Here is a 25,825-nt window from a genome sequence, read left to right as displayed (position 1 = left end):
TTTGATGACTATGACAACATACCTGTGTCGCTTAGTGATAAAATCACCTGAGCTGAAGTGCTTATTAGCCAGTGAGTCTCTCTGGATATGCAGCTAAAATACAGAATCTAGTCAGTTTAACAAATAAGGACTCAGGCTAAATGGCAGAACAAACTATGATTCCTTCAGTAGATAACTTGGGATGCCACCACCGTAGATAATGGAGCTACAGATCCTCAAAAACACGAATCTCTCAGCGTTTTCATACATACATTGTGAATATTTATGATATTTTTAAGTGTCACATTTCGTTGTGATGAGGTCAAATGAGGAGGGACATAGATTTTTGCTGGCTCAGGGCACGTGCTTACATGCTTTCGAGGCGGATGCTTGTCATTCATTAAACATAACGCAGTTATGTATGTATCTTATTCCTCGAAATAAAAATGCCAGCCTGACCATTTTCCCTTCATCATGTATGACAAAACTGAATATCAAAACAATGCATTTGTGGTCTTTTTGATTGGTGGAGTACATCTCCATCTCTCTCTCTCTCTCTCTCTCTCCATCTCTCTCTCTCTCTCTCTCTTTCTCTCTCTCTCTTCTCTCTTTCTCTCTGCCATTCCACCGGCACAGGTTGTCCTGTTTCCCGCGGTCCCGTGCATGTGAAAATGCGGGCCACTAAAGGAGGGCGTGTCCACAACATGGCATCCAACACTCGCCGTAAAATCTTATGCAATACCAGCAAGCCCAATGGGCACGAGTACGCGCTCTGAAAACACTTGAGCGAGCAGCCGTCCGTGGCTCCCCCCCCCCCAAACCCCCGCGATAAATACGCCCCTCGGTTGCACATTTTCGCGGTAAGACCTCAACTCACACGAACGCTTTGGGGATACAGCGGTACAGCGGTTCAGCACAACGGCTCGCCTTTAATTCTGAGCTCTCCGTGGTGCTGATCCGTATCATGGACAGCGCGGCGCAATGAAAACAAAAATGAGCCGTTAAATTTGAAGGTGAACGCGAATTAATGGATACGAGTTAACCTGCATTAGCCCAAATTATCCTGCCTGAGTTAAAATGGATATGCCTCGCTGCAGCTTCAAATGATCGCTTCAAAAACATGTGGCCGGCTCTCTGGGTGGCACCACCTTACAGAAAAACCACATAATGTAATCCGCTAACATAACGTTATGAATCTTTCTTCAAGCGGCGTTAACCCATCCCAGTTTAGAATAAAAACAGATCTGTAGTTAATTAAATGCATATACGAAGCCTAGGGAACCAGTTTAAATGTATATGCGAATGTGATATGCCATTTCTATGTCTTGAGGAAAGTACTTTGAATTTCTAGGTATCCAGTTCTGAACATACATTTCGAAACTGACGCTTGTCCTTGCCACGGCTTGGCAGATGTGATGGACGTGGGCTCTCTTTTGAGTGAAATTAAAACATCTCTGCGGTTGTGTTAACTCTCGCAGACACCAGTATCTCTGTTCCGGTGCATGTACGTTTTATTAACCGGTGTATACTGCGGTGGTGTGGATGCTGGGGAAATTGTGGCAGGGGACTGAGGACGAGTTTTCAAAGCAATGATGTCATAGCTTAAATTTGAACCATGGGAGAGCATATGGCTCCTACTCGCTGCCGAGAGGAAGTGTTGCTTTGTTGTGAACAGGCGGCGCTGCGGCCGGCGGAAGAGGAGGTCGCCCAGCCCAGTCTCTGTCCGTTGGTGCACAGAAGCGGGGAGAGAGGGGAGGAAGAGAGAGAGGAACGGGAAGGAGAAAGACGGCGCTGCTTAGGGAAAGGAAAGGCTGCTATAATGGCCGCCAAGTCGGATGGGGTGATAAAAATTAAAAAGAGCGATGTGGCGTTCACGCCGCTGCAGAACTCGGACCACTCGGGCTCGGTGCAGGGGCTCGCTCCGGGATCGCAGCCGGACTCGGGGACGGGAGAGGGGGACTTCGTGAATGCAGACTCGCGCTGCTGCGGCTCCTCCTCGACGTGCCTCCGTCTCGGCAGGGAACAGCAGAAGTGGACGGTTTGGGACGCTCTCTGGATTCTAGCCGCGGTTGCGGTCTATCTCGCCGATGTGGGGACGGATATTTGGCTTTCCGTCGATTATTACCTCCGTCGCGACTACTGGTGGTTCGGCCCCACGTTGTTTTTTGTGGTGCTCGGTTCATTCACGGTCCAGGTCTTCAGTTTTAGGTGGTTCGTCCAGGATTTCAGCACCGAGGAGAGCTCAAGCGCCGCCAATTGCTCTCACATGGACGGCAAGCTTTTGAGCGGCTCGGCTTCTCACGGCGACGTGGGCGCCCACCCGTCTACACCCCAGAGACAGGCGTCTACCGCCAGCAAGAGCAATACCACAACCAACAGCACCAACAGCAGCACCGCGACCCGGACTAACAAGAAAAGGTCGACGTCCTGCTCGTTCTGCGTTTGGTTCATGCAGTCGGTCATTCATGTCCTGCAGCTGGGGCAGGTCTGGAGGTAGGTGTCATTTATTGTAGATACATTCGAACAGGATGGAGGTGATCATATTCAGACTGTAAGGCTGCACGCGCACTGGAGCGTGTCGTCCTGATAGCCCACTGATAAGCCGCCAGCGTCAGTCACCCAGAAGTCGGTGACCGTTGGGTGGAAGTCTACTTCTTCAGATCGGACTAATAGGGTTTTGAGCGAGTGCCGTTCAGTCCAAGAAGAAAAAAAAATATCTTGTAGCGAAACAAAAAATGTAATCTATAAAGGCGGTGTGATATCAAGTTATTTCCATGTAATTGCACCTTAAACCATCTTGGGGGCGTAACGTAGCGTGTGTTCCGTTTAACGTTTTACATGTTGAATATGAGTTATTTATATGATTTACTTAGTATCTCGCTGCTTCATGGGCGCTGATTGGGTGCAGCACGGGTGATGGTCCTATAAAGACTGAATTACACAAACTGAACATCTATCAGATCTGGCGGAGCAAGCACGAAGGAACAGTATTGATATTTACATGGAAGAGAAGGACAAGGGCAATTCACTTTGAAGCTGTGCATTGCCTCAGTCATAACATGAAGAGGTTGAGTAACTCTGATTTTACAAGTATTCTACATCAGTGCTATGCTTTCTTAAAAGACCACATTTAAATCTCAGCACTGCTATGGACACGTTTAATAGGCCTGTAGCACCTGTACATAGGTACTGTAAGATCTGTGGAGGCAGAGCTCAAAGACTTTTTCAATGAACAAGCTCCTTACCTGACTCCACTCTGTTTTTTTTTCTGAATATAAGTTGCCACCACACAATTTACCCGAAATGTGTTAAACAGGATGTGCCCACAGACCAGGCAGAACATTGGTGGAAGTTCATTCATCATTGGGAGAGACAGAGAGAAAAATGGACAATATTAATATTAATATTCATTCTGAAAATGGAATATCAAGGCTGCTCGGTGTTGCACCTGCCTTGGTAGTCTTAACTAAGGGGAATGTAGGGACCCATTTGCTTTGGTCACGTTTGTAGTTACAGTCTAACGTTTATCTAGCTATAATGGGGCCAGTGTCAGTTGGGTTTCATTCTGCCCTAGCTCTTAAATATTTTTTTGAAGTCGTCCTTTGGACAGGAAGTGACCTCACTTGGTGCTTCTGCTGTGTAGCGTTTGCTGATTGAAACCCGCAGGTTCCCCGTCCCCCCGTGGGTACAGAGCCACAGCGGTGTGTCCCTCGCCGTGCCCTGTGATCCCTTCCGTCGGGTTTCGTCATCCTTGTGTCACACGTTCGGCAGTCTAGAACAGACCTGCCCCAGAGAGCAGATGGAGGGTTTTGATGAAATGCGGAGAGAGAGAGAGAGAGAGAGAGAAAGAGAGAGAGAGCGGAGCTGCGTGTCGGGGGAAAAAAAAAATGTCACACCAAGCTAACGGTTAAAAATAGCCCTGTCTCAAAGAGGCTCATCACCTTGCATTGCCATCCAAGTCGAGGGAACCCGCTCCTTTGTGGGAAGTGACAGCGAAATGAAATGCATTTTGAAATGAGTACCAGGGCTTTCTAAATTAGACATCTGAAACATGCAATCATAGTCATGATTACAAGAGTAGATTTTCGCATCTGTGCTGCACTGTAAAAGATGATATTTGGTCAGCTATGTGGGTGCAGGACTTGCACAGAATTGATCAGACAAGTTTAATGGAGAATCAGATTCTATAACAGACTTTTTCAGGACTATGTGTACAGAGTCAGACTTTTTCAGGACTGTGTCTGTGTTTGCAAAGATGAATGCTGCTTTTTGTTTTGTGATTGTGGTCACTGTTTTGTGCTCCTTTAAAACAGCAGATACCCTGTTGTAAAGACAGTTTCCTCAAAATGCAACAATATGAAGTCTTGAAGCATTACTTTACTCAGCTACACTCAGGGGGAAGTTCATATAATCTTATCAACTGTGTAATGCAAATGTTACAGCATAACACTGAACAGTACCATATCATTACTGAGCTTTTTTTCAAGGCTGTAAAGTGGAACTTCAGGATCTTTTAATAGTGGGCTTTGTACCGCTATCAAGAATCTGAATTTAAGAAATTCTAAATGTAGAAAAAAATCAATAAAGAAGCTAATTAAATGAATGAATTTTCAATACTGACAGATAGGCTTATTTTAAAAGGCATGAAATCATTGGTTGTTTACTTTACAGTTATCATCTAATGTGCGTCTAATGGGAGCAGGGATTTATTTTCTTACTTTGCTGGAGAAAGTCCAGAGATCTTTGCAGCTGAACCCCAGGGAAAGATTTTAGTTTGATATACAACACCAGGGATATGCCCACAAGTAAATGGTCCTTACAACCTGATTTATCTACACTCAGTGTGTCCAACCAGGTACTTTCACTGGGTTTTATTTTACTGTAGAACAGTGCCAAGTGCCTATTAAAAAGATAAGGTCTGTCGAGGAGAAATATTTTGAGCCTTTTTTCTCTACTTCTTTCCCTCCCTGTTTTAGTAAGGGTCTTCAGACTGTTTCAGTAGACTTACGATGTGGTGCATCCAGGCATAACTAATCATTTTATACTGTGTGTTCAGGCATTACTAATCGTTTTATACTGTATGCCTACATGATTGTGCTCTGAATGAGCAACACCAACTACTGAGAGCCAAACCTGCAAACCAGGGTGGTGCTAACCCAGGTTATGTGCCTGCAGCTCTGTCTGGATCGAAATGAAATATTTAGTTTATTGAACTACAAGTGCAAGACTCTCTGCAGCTGTGGCCGTGGTGGTGAACAACCAGCACAGCTCTGAATTCCTCTAGTCAGGCCTAAATCTGTGTAGTGATGTTTCAGTGAGGCCTCTTAGACCCCACACTGGGTGAAGCTACCATGTGGTGTCAGTTATTGACTTCTGTGAACCAATCAGCAGGCTGTTCTGCATGTAAAAATTCTGTGCTTGGTTCAGATGAATGAGTCTTGGTTGGCACATCGTGGCCCTACCAAATGTGGAGTTCTTGAAGCTTTGCTCTCTCCCCACTGGTCTATGGCATTGAGCTCCACATCCATTAGGTTTTTTTGTGGCTGTTGACTTGTTCATGGCGTCAGATTTAGGAAAATTCACAAATTGTGCTGCAGATTGACCACAGATTGATTTATGTAAATATCACACAGAACTTTTTAATACACGGTTCAGACCAGATGGTTTCTGTTCCACACTAATGCTAATGTCCCACAAATCCTAGACACTCCAAGGCCAAGGCTTCACACTCTTTAATAGCAGAAAGGCCAGGAATCGGCACCAGGAGTCTTTGATTGACATGGTGGCGCAGTATAACTCACTTCGTCAGCGTTTCATTGTGATTTCAGCTCTGAGTGCATGTGACAGCATAGTCACATTTCTTAATGGTGTTAATTTAATACAGTCGAACAGCGGCAAAATCTGTTACCATGTAATCGATTTCACTGTGGCTGAACTTCAGCTGTTAAGGCTTTTCATGGTGTGTATCCGATTATGGTGTCCATTAAGGTTTAAATGTGATTTCAAATGGTGACACTTATTTTGACTGAAATCACTGTACCTAATTGACAGAGGAAAATCGCACTCAATATGCCAGTGAAATATTATTTTCTCATGAGGCGGCACCGCACTTCTGCTGTAGTTGTCATTCAAAGATGAGCTGCCTCTGTAGGAGCGCTGCGTTTTGATGTATCATATTTATGGCAGTAAGACCGCTGTGTTTAAGATGGCCTGTGCCTCACACGTGTTCTCCGCTTGCTGTTTATTTTACATGTAGTATCGCAACGGATTCTGTGATCTAGTGAGTGATGTATCGGTGCGTAGTCGGCCTTGTCTAGTCAGGTTGTGCGAGTTAACTTGTGGCAGTTAGTAGTCTGGGAGTGTTGTTAGCCTGGTCTAACACTGTTGCTCATTCAACTTGAATGGATACATGTTTGTTCTCTTGCGCTGGAAGTTGCTCTGGGTAAGAGCATCTGCTAAATGAATGTAATGCAATGTAATGTAATGTAATGTTACGTAACGTAACATAACGTAACGTAACGTAACGTAACGTAACGTAACGAAACGCTGTAGTGACCCACTGCCAGCTGCCTTACAGAAGAGTTTATCTAATTCATAGAATCAGCCTCTCAGATGGCCACAGTGAGTAATGGACTTACATCGGAGGGGGGTGCGGGTTCCAATCCCACCCTGCTCCTCATCAGAACTCTCCCACTTTGCAACGGGAGTGGCTTCGCTCCGTAATTAACAACTCGTTAGGTGCATTCTCATGCTGCTCGGCTCTATACGAAGACCGTGTGCCTGGTGATTCACCACAGCCATTAATGATTCATATTCACGGGGTAATCTGTCATGATGACATGATCTGATATTCACACCTTTATCATTTTTCATACTTGAATAAAAGCCTATTGAGAGTCTCTAAATGCGGAGCTATTATCATATTTCAATGAGACGTCAAAGCCTTTATTATCCGGATTCACGCTGTGCAAACCAAAGTTGCACACAGTGCTCATTTGCAGGTAAAAAAATGAAGCCTCTCATATGAAAATAAAGTGAGAGAGCAAGGTGCTGTAAAATAGCCTTCTCTCATTCAAAGCTATGAAGGTTCATCTGATGGAGAAACACTAATGTAAAGGCCACGTTCAACCGAGGCACTGTGGTGCTCTATTAACTTTTTTGTAAACATTTCATAATCAAAGTTACAGACACAGCATAGTTGTCCAGCCAACCCCCCAGATCCTCGAATCCAGAATATTCTCCAGGGTATAAGAGCATTCTACAAAGAATATGGGTGAGGAACTTTCAGCAAAGAGAGAGAGGAGAACATCCCACAGAAGAGTGCTAATGGAGAACATTCTAAAACACAAGCAGAATGGAGAACATTCTACACAGAACAAGAATGGAGAACATTCTACACAGAACGAGAAAGGAGAACATTCTACACAGAACGAGAATGGAGAACATTCTACACAGAACAAGAAAGGAGAACGTTCCGCACACAGCAAGTGCAGAGAACATTCTACAGAGGGAAAGCAGAGATCTCCTACAACTTTTTTGTCTCTTTTTATGCCTGATCCCAGAAGGCAGACATAAAATGTTTTGAAATTTCTACAATTGAAACGTGGTGTGTTTGAAAGCTCAATGCTGTTTGAAGAAGAACAGTGAGTCACAGAGAAGGCTGGTCTAGAGGAGATGTTGTACTGTGACCCAGCAAAGCGTGGGCTTTGAGGGGTCAGAGATGCCCTTTGCATCAAGACGTGGATTTCCAACAGTGTTTTGTTCTTTTCAGATGATTTAGACATTCACTATGCATATACATATCATCCGTTTCTACAGATTGATATACTTACAGAAAGTGAGTCAAATCAAATACAAAGGGCACAAGAGCAATGCCCCCCAATAAATCAAACCTTCAGCCATTTAATTTTATTATGGACATAGTTCCATTAATGCTGTATTACAATCTTGGTCTAAGATGAAAGGCAATATAAGCACATGGGAATGAAGTTGTAAAACACAACACAAAATGCAACAATTTACAAGACGTAGCATGTTTAAAAGAGAGCATTTTTCTTTTGAACCTTACCTTGAAAACTATGCATTCATCAAGGGGTTGACTGCATTTTGATTATTCATTTCTCCGCTGAATTGGATTCCGTGCCCGTACGTAATGGGAAAAGACAGGGCTCCCCTACACAATATCAAAACGTAACAAATTCACTTGTATATTGAACTTCCAATGCCTGCCCAAGCCCCCCCCCCCCCCCGACCCCCCTGACCCCCCCCCAAAAAACATCACTCTCGTCAGACTAATGTGGGGAATGAAGCTGATCTGAAATCAGTCAGGCGTGCCGCCCGGCCCTATAATCATGGTGATGAGGGAGGGATGAGAGATGGCTGTGAGGAGCTGTAGCCCCAGTCACATCGGATCCCTCGGCCTCTGCAGTCAGCGAGCTCGCAGGCCGGCGGAGAGGAAGCCAGCGCGCTTTCCCCCGGTTGCTGTGTGTGCATGCTGGGAGCACAGCGGGCCCGTCTCATGAATTACCCATGATGCTGCAGGGCTTTTTGCAGATCTGCTGTTTCTTCTCTCCCCCCACCCCCTCTCTCTCCCCCCCGACACCTCCATAGGCAGAACAGTACACCTGAGAATATGCACACCTGGGAATACAGACACCTGACAACACACTCACACACACACACACACACACACACACACCTGTTAATACTGTGCATTCACCTGAGAATGCTCACAACTGAGAAGGCATACACCTGTGAATATTTACACTGGAGACAATACGTGCACACACACCAGATAACACTCACACACCTAAGAGCACACATGGTGTCTAATCTGATTGGTTGTTGTAAAGCTCTTGCTGCTCTTGGTCAGTCATTTCCTGGCCTAGACATGCTTACTACTCAAAGGACTACATTACACCAAATTACAGATATGATTTTGAATACAACGGTTTTTGCTTCTGGAAGGGGCTAATATCTTACATGTTACAGACAAACACAAACTACAGTGTGTTTAGAAACAAGTAACTAGTCCATTTTAATGTGTCTGTGCTTATTTATGATGGGAATGAGGTTTGCCTGTCTGAGGTAGGGGACAGGAGTATGGGGTAATACAATTTGTTGTTTTGGGAACTGAGGGCAGGTTGAGGAATTTGAACCCCTGCCCACCTAAACACACACACACACACACACACACACACACACACAAACCCTTCTGAAGCTACTACTGGTCCTAATTACCACATGTAGAAACAGATTGCTGTTCTTCCCTCTAGTGCTGTAATTTAAGTGTCTTTCTTTGATTAATGTTACAAATTATAATTATTTATAGGGTGAACGACTCATTAAACAAACAAACAAACTCCAGAATAAGGTCCGCCTGGTGATAATACTACTGTACGCGCACACGATGTGTTTTATTCATCTCAACGTCCAAGACAGAGAGACAGATATGGAGAGAGGTATGGAGAGAGGAAGAGAGAGAGGGAGAGAGAAAGGGAGAGAGGGAGAGAGAGAGAGAGGGAGGGAGAGAGTGAGAGAGAGAGTGAAAGAGAGAGGGAGAGAGAGAGAGAGAGACAGACAGTGAGAGAGAGTGAGAGAGAGAGAAAGTGAGAGAGAGAGGGAGAGAGAGAGAGAGAGTGAGAGAGAGAATAAGAGAGAGAGGGAGAGAGGGAGGGAGAGAGAGAGTGAGAGAGAGAGAGAGAGAGAGAGAGAGAGAGGCTGTCATTTACTGGCTCAGACAGATCCAGACTTTTAACTCTTCACCCGTCTCTGCATCAGCTCTCCTGCTGGGAACAGTTGCCATGACAACAGAAGGACAAACGACATCACAAGCTGTAGGGCGCCACCTGCTAGTTCCTGGCAGTACTGCTCTGTCCGGGGGGCAGGAGGGAGGCAGGTTAAGATGAAGTATCAGCTTTCCTCTCCCAAACTCCCTCAGCCTTCAGCAGGGGCATTTACTGAAAGGAAGCAGGAGTGAGGAGCTTTGTCACGGCCTTCCCTGCTGTCTGCAGGAGGGGATCCATCCCAAACAGTGCGGTGTAGAACAGCGGCGCTGTGCAGATGTGGCTGGTGGTGTGGATCTCATGTGCACAGTGAGAGTGGTTAGAGCTGTGACTGCACCCTGCACATTGACAACCACAGAGTCTGTGCAGGAATGGGTGTAGTGGCTACACAGAGATGGGCATACTGTCTGCACAGAGGTGGACATAGCGTCGGCACAGAGATGGATGTAGTGTCAGCACAGAGATGGACATAGTGTCAGCACAGAGATGGACATACTGTCTGCACAGAGATGGACATAGTGTCAGCACAGAGATGGATGTAGTGTCAGCACAGAGATGGACATAGTGTCAGCACAGAGATGGACATACTGTCTGCACAGAGATGGACATACTGTCTGCACAGAGATGGGTGTAGTGTGCAGGGATTTGACCTGCAGCTGCAGCTGGTGAAAGACTCCAAACCCCAAACCCAGTGGGCTCACACCATCTGGGCCGTGTTTCCCCTCGACCTTCCTGGTGCCTTCCGAAATGAGTTATCTCCACCCCAGCCCCCCAGCCAGGCACAACCCCCCCATCCCCCCCCCCCCCCCCCCCCAACTCAAAATTCATCAGAGCGCAAAGCAGCTGGACACTTCATAAAAGTGCACTTTGTCATAACAGCAAGAAGGAAGAGCATGTTAAGCCTCTGTTAGCTGTCAACACTAGTGTAAGTGTGTGGTACAGTACCAGTCAAATGTTCAGACACACCTTTCTTTCTTTATTTTTACTATTTTCTACATTTTAGAGTAATGGTAAAGACATCAAAACTGTGAAATAATGCAAATGGAATTATGCAGTGACCAAAAAGTGTTAAACAAATCAAAACTATCTAATATTTTAGATTCTTCAAAGTAGCAAAGTAGTTTTGGCATGCATAGGCATCAACTTCAGTGTTTATAACTGCCTAAGAAACAAATTTCAAGCATTTAAGCTTATGTCGTTAGATCAAAATGTCTTCAAATGCATGTTTCCCATTATTTTAACCAGGTGTGTGCTACCTTTTGGCTAGCATTGTGTCTTAAAAGGATGGAGATCGTGCATGGGTTAGCACACGCTGGCCCAGTGATATAAGATGGTATATAACAGTATAAGTGGTATGTAATGGCTCCAGTGAAGTCCATAGTTCACAGTGCTGCCTCTCCCAGGCTGTGCTGAGCTTAACGCTGTATGTCCTGTTTATTAGGTGATATGCAGTGAAGCAGTGACCAACATCCAGGGAGGTAATGCGTTTGCTGTCAGGCGCTGTAGGAATGAAGAGCTGTCCACAAAACAGCAGCTTCTCCTTTGATGTGGGATATACATTAATGTTGTGCTTTGTGGGTCGGATCACGTAGGTGTGTGTTCACCGCCGAAACTCTTTTATTTAGGGATTTATTTAACTGTCCCTGTAACACAAAGAACTTCAATCGCATCAACAGCACTGCAGTACAATGCATCCATACAGTTCATCCCTCAAGATTTCTTAGGCTTAATGGCTTAACGATTTGGCTTAATGACCAGGGCCTGTATTAAACACTGTGTCCAAGATCCATCCCTTAAAATTCAATACTAGTTTCACGATAAGCCTTAAAACTGTGCTAACTACATGTAAAAAACAGTGAAAACGCAAAGCCCCAAAACAACCGTCACAAATGAAAAGCGGTATGTGGTATGTATGTGTTTGTTTTTCCCCATTTAAAACACATAAGTTAAATACCTTCCCTGAAGGAAAAATATGCATTTAGCTAAATAAAGTGATAATAATGTCTGAATCTTTTTCCTTAATAGAAAGATTGACTTGTGTCAGAAAGGGATTATGTGTCTTGCGGAGGCAGGCATACCCTACCCAAGAGGGTAGATAGGTGTATTCATGCACAAGTACAGCAATAGAAGTTCACTTGTTAATGTTGAGGTGTGTATTTGACTGCACTTGCAGAGAATTGTATTTTAGTTGCAGATGCATGAATGTCTGCTCACCTGTGAGTGCACTGAGCCAGATTCCCCTCCCTACCCCCACGACAGCCTCGCCCCGGACTGAGAAACACAGGCCTGACCCCAGCATGCGTTCAGCTACCCACAATGCATCTCGGTCCACACAGAGGGCTCCGCTCCCATGCAACCAGGGCGGTATCGCTTTTCCTCATGAATCATTCAGCAGAAACCCGCGTCCAGGGCAGATTCGGGTTACGCCTCTGCCGGTCCCGCAGCTGGCCTCCCCGAGGCAGTGCAGCCACCTCATTAAGGGCACAGCGGCAGTGTGAACCCGCAACACCCTCTGCAGCGGGGTCGCTAGCGGATGTGACGTTTATACTGCGTACGGGAAACCTGAGGTCCCGGGTTATCCAGGTTTCAGGGATGTGAGTGAGATCTCCGGATGCAGAACCACAGGGAGAGAAACACGGCAGCCGGAAGCGGGCTAATCAGTGCCCTGCGTCTCTAATGGAGGTATGCTGTTTGTCTGAAGGGCTAGCGGCCCGGTGCGTGCGTCGGTGTAATCGAAAGCGAAAGGCAGACAGTGTTCTACACCGGCGGAATGGAGAGGCAGGGGTCGACAGGGCAAAGCGGGTGTTCAGCTGACAGACGCTGTGAAGGGAGTTTTTCATCCGGCTGCAGACAGGAACAGGGCCAGGAAAATGAACTCTGTGGTGGATGGTTTTTTTTTTTTTTTTTTTTTTACTCGGCGGCGAGTTTTGACTTACAGCGGCGGGAGACGTCGGTGCTGACACCGATATGGTCGCACCTCACGTGCCCCCACCCCCTGTCTGTGCACGACCCCTTTTTCGAGACGCAGAGGAGACGTGATCGGGCTGGACAGCAGGGGCAGGGTGAGGAGGAAAGCTGCCGGGTCTCTGTCCCACACCTTTCAGCGTGCAGGAAAAGCCCCCGTCTCCCGCACCTCCTCAGAAAGTCACCGAAGGGTTAAACGCCGCCTCAGTGTGGGTGGCTGTTACCCATGATGCCGGACCCGTCACATTCTCACTCTCATTACCCGTCTCTCAAACAGAGGAATACACAGAGGCTTGAAATAAAGGCCTTTTACATGTGTGAAGCCTCCCGGCCATGCTGCATGTTTAAGAGCCATTAATGCCGAGCTCCAGAGGAGATCACAGCGGTCAGCCATGACCTCCCAGTAGTTATTCTGCATAAACAGGTAAAGGCACATATAGACGCTCTGCACCAGCATGTCCTAATGAGCTGGAGACTTGCCTATCTCTGGTTATTATTTATTATTATTTAATATGTATTTAATATAGTATTCTGCACAAGATGCTGCAGTGCACACACGTTCTGTCATCAACACTGTGCAAAAATATTTAATGTTTAATTCTAGAATGATCCGATCAATCTGACTTTTGTACACGGCCCGGGTCCTGTGGAATCTGGGCAGAGTTTGAGTGGGGTCTCATTCATTAAATCAGTACCTGCATCCTCTGGGGGCCCCCACACAGATCCTATTACAGCACGATCCATTCGTTTCTTATTTCTTTGGTTTAAGTATTACCGGCATTAGTGCGGGCATTATTTATTCAGTAACCACCGGGAGCCGGCTTCACTGCAGTGTAATAAGCAAATAAGAATAATAAATATAATCCCCGTGTATTTGACTGACAGATAAATACGTGTCATAAACAGTCTTTTTTTCCGTGCTGGAAGTGCATTAGCGGAGAGCTCTTTCCGCCAGAGCTGCTGTTGATGCTTCAGATCAGTCCGTCTCTAAAATTATCAGACAGAAAATGTCAGAGCCAGCTGGGGAGCCACAAGCCGGAGAGGCAGAAAACCTACCTTTACTGGAAGCCGATCCTCACACCTGTTTGTGTGCAATTAACATGCTAATGAAAATAAGGCTCATCTGTTCGTCATCAGTAGCAGCTTATTCATACAGGTTTGCGTCTAGGGTGCTGGGTCGGCTTTTGTGCCTTTGCGTGAAATCATTTTAGTTACAACGAAACGGAAAAAAAATCTAAAAGTGAAATGTCTTATAACTGTGGCAATTCGGATTTTTGAACGTAAACTGATCTCTCATTGTCATAATCGTAATTGCAGCGTGAGAATAATGCTGTGGCACTTGATATAAGGAAGTCAGAATGAATCAGCTATTCCTAATTGATACTTTCAAAAGTTTGCAAGCTTGTTAATCACAAAATCCCAGCTGGAGGCCCTTGGCAGTTTGTAGGTGAGCTCTCTGCCTCCCCCATCTGTGGCTCCGCGGCCACCATGAGCGCCTGGCGCAGAGAGTATCGTTTTACTCCGCAGGTGGAGGACAGCGTTGATCATTATTAAAGCCAGTGGGAGAAAATAACCGTAAACGATCCTGAAAGAGGTGATCAGATCCATTCCACAAGGGCCCCATGTTCTTCCTGTTTCACAGAGACTGCCGTACAATTACGAGAACGGGAACAGCAATCCGACCAAAGAAAGGACACGTTAGCGTCTGATCCGCTGGGTGATGGGGCTGCAGCCAGCGAGGAGAAACTGCAGTACTGGTGAGAGGGCCGCAGTTTATTTCCTTTCGCTGATCTCAGATCATGAGGAGTCGTGGAATGATGGAAAGGAATCAGGTTAGGAGGGGTTCCAGGGTCAGTCTGAGAGCGAAACAGAGACTCACCACTGATGGTTTGGTCCCCCGTGGCCTGGAGGTGAATGACACTGGAGAACTGATCTCTTATCAGCAGGATTAAGCGTAACTTGTTCTGAAATGGAGGCATGTCGTGTATACATGTGAAGATGGAGTGTCTCCAGGATTCAGCCATGTTAGTGCCGGCTTTAACTGGCACAAGAAGGAGACCTGTGAAAAATCCTTCAGCGTGATAAACATTCCAGTTTTTACAGGATTGCCTGTTTATTTAGAGGAGCAAGCAGGTTTTCTGAAACCCCCGAAGCGCCGGGCTAGCTAACTGACGATATTCACGCTCCGTTTTGAGTGTATGGTTCAGACATTTTCTTTTAGATCTCAACCAGCTGTGCGCTCTCTGCATCTGTATGTAGATATTCCCACAGCACAACTGGGTGAACAGAGTCTGCCTTCTAACACTTTCAGCATATATTCAGATGGATTTAAAGGTGTGTGTGTGTGTGTGTGTGTGTATGTGAGGGAGCAAAAGAGAGAGAGTGCAAGAGAGAAGGGGAGAGGGAGAGGGAGTGCTCATATCTGTAACATCAGCTAATCATATTAGCATGAAAATGAATGAAGGTCTATATTACTTTTAACATTAAATTACTATGTATGGCAATTTTGAAACACAATGTGGTAAACATTTTGAAAACTGAGAGATTTATCTGACAGTGAAAGCCAACAGAATTGTACATTTCCATTTTATTTTGCAGTCCCCTAACATACAAGCCTCAGCTAATCATACAATATTTTCAAAAGCAGGAGAAATTTTTAAACAATGTAAATTTTCGAATGAAAACACCAGGACAGAACTTGATCACTTAAGACATCTCAATACATGGCTAATATTCTCCGCATTGGAACGTCAGTGTCTCCAGTGTCTTTCGGTAATGAGCTTAAATGAACTCATTTTCCGTCACTATTGGCAATGTTTCCTGCCACTGCGTTCATTAGCCCCGGAGTTTCTGCGGTGCTAGCTCCCGGGCGCTGCTGCTCGGTCACCCGGGGGCTGACGTGAAGTAAAATTAATCGGCGCAGTCGATCAGGTGTAGTTTTGTCTGGAGAGAAGCCCGTGAGGGGGGGGGCTTCATTGCTGTGACGTACAGCTCCGCAGGGGCTGGTGAAGCCAGGCCTGAGATTTAGTGCTTTAGTGTTCCGCGGCACAGCCTGTATTTATGACACCCTGTGCTTCTGACATCCCCCCCAAACCCCCACCCCACCCCCCCTTCTCCGTGTATCAGACAGAAGACCCGCGGTAATGACTGAATAATGAGGCTCACCTGATTTAGGATGAGCCGGGACACAGACGCATCTATCATCCAACGGATTCAGCGAGGGCGGGAACAGATCTGAGATCAGTTCCTCCAGTCACACAGAGTGCTCTGCGAATCCCTGGATGGGCATCACAACAGCATATGGCATGTAAGGGCTAGTTTAATAACTGCAGGGAAAATCTGTAAGACAGTGTGATTCCAGATTGTGATGTCACATACGGACCCGGTTACTGATTGGACAGCGAGGTTCTGCCATTGATGACTCCGTACTGGCATGCCTTCTCTCCAGTTACAGACTGTAACCCGGGCCTGACTGCTGGACTGTTTATGACTGATTAGACAGCTCTTTGTCCCCATTCAATTACGCTTGCTTTGGAAAAATTCTAAAACGGTTTGGCAAGCCGTCCATGTGACTGACGCGGGCCTCTGTGTTCACCGTCAGCGTTTGCTTCTGTCTGGCGGGTATCTCTGTGCAGTGGGCTTTTCTGACGATGCTGGTGAGAGGCATGCGAAATTCATGTCAGAAGAAACGTCTCCAGTGGACTATCAGCTGACGCTGCTTAGCAACTGAGAGCGTAATTCGGGGAAAGAGAGAGAGAGAGAGAGAGAGAGAGAGAGAGAGAGAGTGTTCACGGTTTAAGATTATTTTGGAAAAGAACATTGCGAGGAAGGCAGCGCTGTCTCTAGAAATTTACTGTGAGAATAGCCGGTGACACGAGAATGGGGTTTAATTCTTCCAGTTGTTTCAGTAAAACCTTCACTTGTCCACATTTACATTCAAACACAGTGGATTTAGGGGAACACTAACAGGATGCAATCAGCACACTGTGACAACAAGAACCACTATAACGGGCTGTAATCATTAAAAATGTAGCTTAGTGGCTCCCGAGCGGTTCAGCCAGCTAGGGCACTCCTCCAAATACATCCTGCGCCCTGCGGCCTGGGTTCAAGCCCAGCTGCATTATCTGCTGACAGCGCCCGGGACCTTGGTTCCGCTGGGGTACGGGTGAGTTTGCTGGCATTGTAACCTCACCTCACTCCTCTCAAGCCCTGAGACTCCTCAGCTGCCTGTTAGCCTCTCAAACGGCTTCAGTGGAAATGCTTCTGTTCTCCCATTGGCGTTTGTTTCGGCGCGTGAGTGTACTATAGGATTGCATTTGCTGTCCTCGTTGCACCAGTGGAAGTGCAGAGAATGTTGCGCTGACGTTAACCTAATGAGCAATTTGGTCTGTCAAAAAGGTCGTCTAAAAAGAGGGAAAAGCAATAAAAATATCAGCTATATAACAATAAGTTAATGTAACGCTATTAAAATAACTAATTGTCACAGGGGAGTGGATATATATATATATAATACCCTTTATGGTTTCAAAAGCTAATGCTCAAACATGAATTTGATGTATGTAAATCCTCTCTCCACAGATCAAACAGAAATCGGGCTGGTGTGCTTCCATTTGCACCGAAGCACAGGATAAACAGACTCCTCTTCATTTCAGAAGAGCTCAGATTTTACAGAGAATGCATCAGGAGTGCTGCTACTGCCCAGAGCAAACCCAGCAAGGTGCCCTTTGGTAGAGAGGGTGACGACTGAACAGAAATAAAATAAAGATGCATATATGCCTCCTGTGGAGGTTTTTTTCTAAAAAAAAATATATATCTCAAATAACAAAAGTGCTCTTCAGGATACCCTGACAACGGCTTCAACTGTCAGAGCACGTAGGCAGAGCCTGGTCTGAACTTGTTAGTTCTCATGAAATAAAGGCTTTCATGTTGTCCAACTATTATTGTCTTGGATCTGAACCCTTTTTGCAGAAATGAGACTGCGTGGCAAGGAATTATTTGTGTTTCTTTACTTTGTATATTAGGTTGATTAGCAAAGTTAATTACACAATTAATTCCCGGTATGTTCTTAAGCCTAGTTATTACATATAGTACTTTATTATTAGCTACATATTACTTTATTGTTACTGAATTGTCTGGCAGGGGGCACAGACAGCCTGAGTAAATTCATGCATTCACGAGGACGCAGCAGTGACTCTCCCCTGCTTTCACTTTACCTAAAGAAACACGTCCCTCAGACCCGCCCTGCTCCTGCAAATGTCTACCCGAGATATACGTGACATCTGCAGCAGGAAAGAGGACGTCTGCCTCTGTATACATGTCAGCCAGCATGCATGTTCTCTCCCTCACGCGGACGGAGTGAGAGCTTCGCCCGCTGTGCGGTTTGAGCGGGTACGCCAGGCGAGAGGGTGTGGAAGAAGGGGCATGCTTACAGAAACGCACCAGGAAAATCAGCCCAACGAGCCGGCGTAACCGCCGAAGACGCTCGGTGGTTCCCTCGGCCCTGGCTGTGTGCAGCCTGCCTGAACGCATTACCGAACGCCGGCGTGGAAGCTTGAAGCCCCACCACAGTCAGACAGCCTTAGGATGAGAAAATATATGTTTTTGTGGGTTATATTTGGAGCTCTGCCCAGACGGTCGCTGGTGAATATGATTCCGTGGCTGTAAACAGCACCGTGTGTCTCTCCTCTAAAGGTATACATTAAAAATTGAAAAATCAGCCGCCGCTTTTTAACAGGGAATTAATGCGATAAATATAGATGCGGGTAATTAGCCTGAAATAGCAGCTTTAACAGGATGCTAAATTTTCTAATCTGAAGCGGGTGTCTGCCCAGGGGGGCCAGGAGGGCAGAGAAAGGATCAGGTATTTAATTACTGCTCCAGACTGCCAGGCTTACAGGAAACGCAGTCACCAGGCAGGCAATCGGATGCCGCTTGGTGTTTAATGCAGTTTTCACATAAACATCTGTAACAGTAATTCTAACGAAAGGCCGTGGAATAGTGCCATTTAATATTTGAGCGCTGTGAGTGCGTATTATGAGCAATGTGAAGCAGTTGTTTCCGGGTGTATGGAGTCACCCTCTGTGACACTGGAGTGGAAAGCCTGGGATTCATTTATTCATTAAAGGGAATGGGTTTAATGACTGAGCGAATGAGTGACTGAGAGAGATGACTGAGGGGTTGATATCTCTCCAGCAGAAAACCACATGACCTCCTCCCCCTCCATTTTATACATATTAATGCAATTTTCCTCCTGAACTTTGACCCAGGAAGTGCTTCCGCTAGTGGTCAATATAGGCATGCCACTGGGATCACTATCTTTTAATGCAGGCTAATGGCACCCCAGAGGTCAGAATTTAGTATCAGGTTTAGTTTAGACATTAAGTGAGGGGGAAGGGATGTAGATGTTATTACACTGTATTCTGCAATGAGCTTTAGCACTGTAAAGCACCAAATGTTTACTGGTTGTTAAATTGACACTGCCATCAGCTGTTTTCTTGGCTAAAGCTGCCTGTTGTTAATAAGAAAATGTCATACCTGTATTTAATTTGAGTCACTTTAATTAATATTCTTCAATCCAAGGTTTAATATGCTTGCTGATTTTTTCATGTTTGATTTATCTATTTGACCATTCTGACTGTCCCTAATTTGGCCTGGCGTTGGAGGATTAAATCAGTGTCGCTCAGCCCTGTGTACTTTGCGGGATCAGCTGTGTTAAAGGCAGGCAGTGAGCAGGTGCGTGTGTGTTTTTGGCAGGTACTTCCGCACGCTGTACCTGGGCGTGCGGAGCAGGCGCAGCGGGGAGCAGGAGAGGTGGAGGTTCCACTGGATGATGGTGTACGAGTACGCTGACGTCAGCATGCTGCACCTCCTCGCCACCTTCCTGGAGAGCGCCCCCCAGCTGGTCCTCCAGCTCTGCATCATCATCCAGACCCACACACTGCAGGCCCTGCAAGGTGAGGACACACACAAACACAAACACACACAAACACACACACACATGGACACACACAAACACACATACACAAACACGCACACGCACACACACACATGCGCGCGCACACACGCACACAAACACACGCACACACACACGCACACACACACACACACGCACACACACACACACACACATGCACACACACGCACACACACACACACACACATGCACACACACGCGCACACACACACACACACTGAAACAGTCTTATAAACAATTATAAAACTTTGATGGTTTGCCAAATGTAACATAATATAATCTAACTTCATGATGAAATGTATGTAAAATATTTCTGTATCAAGTACCATGCATATTTAACTGTGACCACTAGGGGCATTATATAATATTTTTGACATTACCTTCTCGTCATATTCACACACGACACATTGGAGTAATTATAGAAACATAGCCACGGTGGAGAGAAGCATAAACGCAGGAATTTAATTTATCAAGTATAACATCTTCTGACAATATCTTTTCTTTGTGACCTTATTAGGTCTGTTGAGTTTAACTTCATAGTGAGGCACAAAGTGGTAGCCACAAAGAGCGTAAGATACTGCAGTCTGATTGAATCTTAAATCTTTAATCTTTGATCTGTTTAATCATTTAGTCCCATTTAATCTTGTTGACTTGACTGAGTTCATTAGGCACAGTATGTGAGCTTTCTAGGGGCCGAGTATAAACATATCTAATGAATTGACTTTTCAGCTGAAATTGAGGCAGATTTGAACGCTTAAAGCTGTGTCCTCGAGTTGAGTCAGGTCGAAATCACAGTGGTGAGGTGGGGAGGGACACATAAGTCAGCAGAACCTGCTGTTTCCGACGTTAATTAAAACAAGAGAACAGCAACGCATCACTTGGGCCTTTCAATAAACCGAATGTAAGAAAATCTTTCGGCTGAAGAAAGCTCGGAAACACTGACCTTAGAGAGCTGCTTGCCTCCACCCAGCGATGGATACGTATGTGGTCATTTCCTGTGTGAAAGTATGAGGTCATTTCCTGTGTGGCATTGTCATGTCATTGACCTAGAAGGCCCTGTTTTCAAAGGCAGACAGAGGAAAATCTCTTAGCCCTTGTACATCCAGCTATTGCATTGCATGTTGTGCAGTGTTCATATATGACACTAAAGCTTTCAAAATGATTAATGCGCTTACTTATAAAGCTGTTGAGCCTTCTATGAGTTTATTTTGTACTTCAGTCAGGGGGTTTGTGTTATATTATGATGACTTATGGATAAGAAGATGAAAAAGCCTTACGTAAAAACAAACAGAAAAAGCAAATTCATAGTAGCATTCAAATTCACAGTCACTTTCTCAGTGTCACACATCCACCTGCAGTGTCCTTCTGAAAGGTATGACACATGAGGCTCGTGACACCCCAAAACTGTGGAGGACTGGCAAACCCACAGTCCCCTTCGTACAGCCGCACCCAGTTCAGTGGCGAAAGGTTTGATGGGTAGATGCTGAGGACAGGAGCAGAGATGCTCTCTGGCTGGATTCTGACAGAACCGTTTTTTACCAGAGGAGGAGGCAGAGAAATGCACTGTGCATTTATGACCTGTGTGTCAAAAGCTCATTGCTAAAAAACAAGAGAACGAGAAACCCTGAACATCTGACCTTGGAGACCTCTTTGTCCCTCCTTGCAAATGCCTTATGTATTAATTTATAGTAAAACGAATGCCAGAAATTGTTTTCATTAAGAGATTCTCATAATTGTAAATAGGTTTAATGGAAGGTCATGGAAGACAGACCATTCCAGATTCTAGGATTGTTTGCTCAAAAAAAAATCCCGGTTGCTTCGGTCAGAGACAATTGATCGTTAACAGACACGTTCCTTTGGGGGACTGCCTCTGGTTCAGCTCTCAACTCCACTACGCAAGTAGCAAGTAGCTAGTAGCAAGCTAACTTGCTGGATAGATAGCTACAGTAAGTGTCTCTGATCTGCAGGTATATGCACTGGCACAGTGATGGACCACAAGAAAATAAAGAGAGGAAAGCCTTAGAGGGAAAAGCAGGATATTTGTAGCAGAAACCCTATAAAATAACAAGCCAGAAGCTTTCTCGGGAATATCAAACAACCTGTATAAGCTTGATATAAGGCTAGACATGTGGACAGCATGTTTTCATAAACAGTACTTGCATAGAACTATGACCACTAATGAAATTCCACCAGAACTTTTCTACCCCTGTTCTACTCATGACTTTATGACATCATCATTCCGCGACAGCTCAACTCCTCCTCACTCTTTCCAGAGTGATCTAATGAGAGTGACAGAGGACAAAGGCAGGAGGGACCATCTGTCACCTCTGATGAAAACGAAGCACAATCTCTCTCTGTCCTCCCTGATGTCCCCGGGCGGGAGGGAAAAGAGGAGGCATTAAAAAAAAAAAACCAAAGTGGCTTTGAAGTGAAAGTAATTAAAGAGTTTGTCGGTCAGCCACATGCTCTGCTCTGATAACAGATAATGGATTCTAATGGAATGTAATGGCCCCCAATGGTAAAGGGCAGGGACCAGGGGAAAGATCTGACAACAGCCACATTTAGCTCACGTAAAAATATTGACTTCCTCATCCCTGTAGTCGCCAGTGTTGCGTTTCAACAATTTCGGAGGATATTACACAAAAGCTTTACACAGAGGGAGCAATTACAGCCCAAATTGTTCTAAACAAGAGGGTACTGAATTTTAATTACTCCCCCAATTACCGCCCAGAGACACACACATCCTCATGTGAATTCATGATCTGGATTCACAGCAAAGCATGAAAAAGAAATATACAGACATATGCACTATACTGTCAGGTCTCCATTGGCAGTGTCATATCAGTGGGAAAGCCTTCACTATGGTTTGAAAGGCTGTCAAAATATCTCTAATTTCTACAGCCATGTTTTTAAAAAGCCATTTCACCATCATTATTAGGGGAAAAAAACAGTCTCGGACCTTTATTGGACTTTATCAAAGGGAAGAGCAGCCCTGGGATGTGGCGTTTTCGGAGCTGGAGAGTCCCTGCTGGATTTACGGCTTTTATCACGGCACTCCGGGAGAAGATCGTGGCCGCGTGAAATTAATTGCGACGCAGAGAATCGCTGACTCAGGAAACATATCACATTGTTCTATTCAGCAGAAGGGCTCTCGGTCTCCCTGTTACACTTTACTTGTCCTGAGCGGAAAATGTTCTGTGTAACAGTCCAGCGGGGGGGGGGGGGGCAGAGTATCTGGCTGTGGAAGGCCTCCTCCCAGAAAACTGCTGACCAAGCGCTTTAGCATCTGTTTGTCTGCGGGGTTGGGTCAAACGCACTTTTGGAGCTGACCAGAGATCGTTTGGTAACATCACAGAGAAGGAAGGCACATCTTACACTGGAACACGAGGTTTCCGACCTTGAATTGATCATCCGTGTATTTGGTTAATACTCAGATGGGCGTAGATTCATACAAGAGGCTTTGATATGATGCATTCTGTGTTTAGTTTCTCTGGCCTGCTTTGGCTGTACCCACACTGGTCTCTGTATGCCTGGTGTCTTCTCTGTGTTATCAGCCTCTTCTGAATAATCACGCCTGTAGATGAGCTGGGGGTCTTGCAGGTTGTGCCTGTGGATAAAAACACCACATCACCACATGACTGTGTTGTTACAAATGAAATCGCACCCAAGAGCTGTCATAATGCACACGGGTCAGAGTGATCTGATGAATTGCGATGTTGTATTATGTGGAATGCCTGTGGCACTATGTATCAGGAGGGAAATTCCCAGTACAAACCCAGCCATAGATTAATACACCGCAGCTTGCACGTATCTGAAAAGAAACGCTGTGAGTTATTGTCACACATACAGAACACAATTAGCTATTGTAACACATATATAACACACTGTGACGTATTGTTATACATATAGAACACACTGTGAGTTATTGTAACATTAACGCTCTGAGCCATTGTAATGTGATGAACATGCTGTGCATCAGTGTAAAATACCCACACAACACACTGTAGACACAACCCGTACAACACAGGGCATGCTCTCTGAAACACAGCTCAAAGGTGTGTGTTCCCACAGGTATCACGGCCGCCGCGTCGCTGGTGTCCCTGGCCTGGGCCCTGGCGTCCTACCAGAAGGCCCTGCGCGACAGCCGGGACGACAAGAAGCCGCTGAGCCACCTGGCGGTGATCCTGCAGTTCTGCTGGCATTTCTTCACCATCGCGGCCCGCGTCATCACCTTCGCCCTCTTCGCCTCCGTGTTCCAGCTCTACTTCGGCATCTTCATCGTGCTGCACTGGTGCATCATGACCTTCTGGATCGTGCACTGCGAGACGGAGTTCTGCATCAGCAAGTGGGAGGAGATCGTCTTCGACATGGTGGTGGGCGTCGTCTACATCTTCAGCTGGTTCAACGTGAAGGAGGGCCGCACCCGCTGCCGGCTCTTCATCTACTACTTCATCATCCTGCTGGAGAACGCGGCGCTGAGCGCCCTGTGGTACCTGTACCGCTCGCCGGCCAGCACCGAGGCCTTCGCCGTTCCTGCGCTCTGCGTCATCTTCAGCAGCTTCCTCACCGGAGTCCTCTTCATGCTCATGTACTACGCCTTCTTCCACCCCAACGGCCCGCGCTTCGGCCGCTCGGCCAGCTGCATCCTGGATGACCCGGCCGCCACCTTCTCCCTGCCCCCTGAGGGCGCCACCAACTCGCTGCGCTCCAACAGGGGCGGGGCCGAGCGGGACGCCAAGTACGCCGAGCGGGACGGCTGCGCGCCCGTCTTTCAGGTGCGCCCCACCGCCCCCTCCACGCCCTCCTCCCGCGCCCCCAGGCTGGAGGAGACGGTCATTAAGATCGACCTGTGCAGGAACAGGTACCCAGCCTGGGAGCGGCACGTGCTGGACAGAAGCATCCGGAAGGCCGTGCTGGCGGTGGACGCGACCGCCGCCCCTCCCCGGCTGCAGTACAAGGACGACGCCCTGATGCAGGAGCGGCTGGAGTACGAGACCACGCTGTAGGATCCCCCTCGGCTCCCGGGACGCCCCCCCGTGGACGGGACAGAGAGCGGTCAGCTCGGGTCAGCAGCAGGACTCTGGCAATAAAACGTGAGACCCCCCCCCTCTGTACATAGAGCTCAACCCTGATGTTTGACTGTCACGGGCTGAAAGTAGGAGAGATTTATTAGCTGATTGATTGATCAATGTTTTTTTTAAATCGGTTCTCAAATCTTTATTCAGATTTTTTTTACTGGTGTCTGTCAGGGATCGTGTTATTTAGTTGAATGGCCACTGTGCTGTAACACGCAGTGACCCACACAAGCTCTCCGACCCAGGTTCGAGGTCTCCTTCCATACTGCGGAGGACCAGAGGAACCTTCTGAGCCGGTTCCAAAACCCAGCCACTAAAGTCAGTTTACAGTGAAATCATCTCTGGTGTAGCTCACAGGAGGAACACACGCGTACAAACACACACGCACACACAAGCGCACACACACACACAGAAAAAGATACACACACACATACACACGCGCACACACACACACACACAGAAAAAGATACAGACACGTGTACACACACACACACACACACACACACAATAATCAGGCCATAAATGACATGTCAGAATTGGTGCACACATGGGTGTCCAGTGTAACATAGACAGGATTCTCTGGTGTCATTCTCTGGTGTCATGTGACAAGGATCAAAAGGATGACACGCCCCGTGATGTCATTAACGTGATGAAATTCTGTCGTTGCTGTGTAATCTCCCCCATCCATCACACACGCTCTCCTTGTGCCAAAAGGTCTGCTGTGGGTCACTGCTACGCACAGGACATTAAAGCGAGACCCAATCTTAATTTACTTGAATTAAAAAAAAAAAAAACAAAATAAATGAAGACTTACAGTTGGTCACTTTACTGAGAAGGTGCCATACGACATGGAGTGTTTGTATTCGAGGTGGAGGGCGGGGCCAGACCTCATTATAATATTTCCACAGAGGGAGCCAATCAAACCAAGACAACCCTCCTTGCATCTGGGATAGAAGCTACAGACTCTCCGTGGAGCTGCTGTCAGGAGTCAGATTACAAAGGAAACAGGAAGAGGAGGAGTACATATACAGCGTGTCAGCCAATCAGAG

The 25,825-nt window shown here is 46.3% G+C and overlaps 1 protein-coding gene across 1 annotated transcript; it reads left to right on the top strand.

Moving 5' to 3' along the window:
* Nucleotides 1–1,603: 1,603 nt before the first annotated feature.
* Nucleotides 1,604–25,199, top strand: LOC118771235 (XK-related protein 4-like). Its single transcript, XM_036519169.1, has 3 exons — nucleotides 1,604–2,472; nucleotides 19,482–19,681; nucleotides 23,773–25,199. Exons 1-3 carry the CDS (start codon nucleotides 1,607–1,609, stop codon nucleotides 24,705–24,707), a joined length of 2,001 nt encoding a protein of 666 aa, XP_036375062.1. The 5' UTR covers nucleotides 1,604–1,606; the 3' UTR covers nucleotides 24,708–25,199.
* The last annotated feature ends 626 nt before the right edge of the window (nucleotides 25,200–25,825 follow it).

The sequence above is a fragment of the Megalops cyprinoides genome, chromosome 24, assembly GCF_013368585.1.
Source record: "Megalops cyprinoides isolate fMegCyp1 chromosome 24, fMegCyp1.pri, whole genome shotgun sequence".
Lineage (NCBI taxonomy): Eukaryota > Metazoa > Chordata > Actinopteri > Elopiformes > Megalopidae > Megalops > Megalops cyprinoides.
Note: the sequence above shows the minus strand (reverse complement) of the source record. Positions and strands in the feature narration are given on the sequence as shown.

Bases quoted from the DNA above. Each gene is read 5' to 3' on its own strand.
- LOC118771235 (XM_036519169.1), top strand. From the start codon at position 1,607: ATGGCTCCTACTCGCTGCCGAGAGGAAGTGTTGCTTTGTTGTGAACAG. The intron at 2,473-19,481 runs GTAGGTGTCATT...TGTTTTTGGCAG, and splicing joins CAGCTGGGGCAGGTCTGGAG to GTACTTCCGCACGCTGTACC. The intron at 19,682-23,772 runs GTGAGGACACAC...GTGTTCCCACAG, and splicing joins CACACTGCAGGCCCTGCAAG to GTATCACGGCCGCCGCGTCG.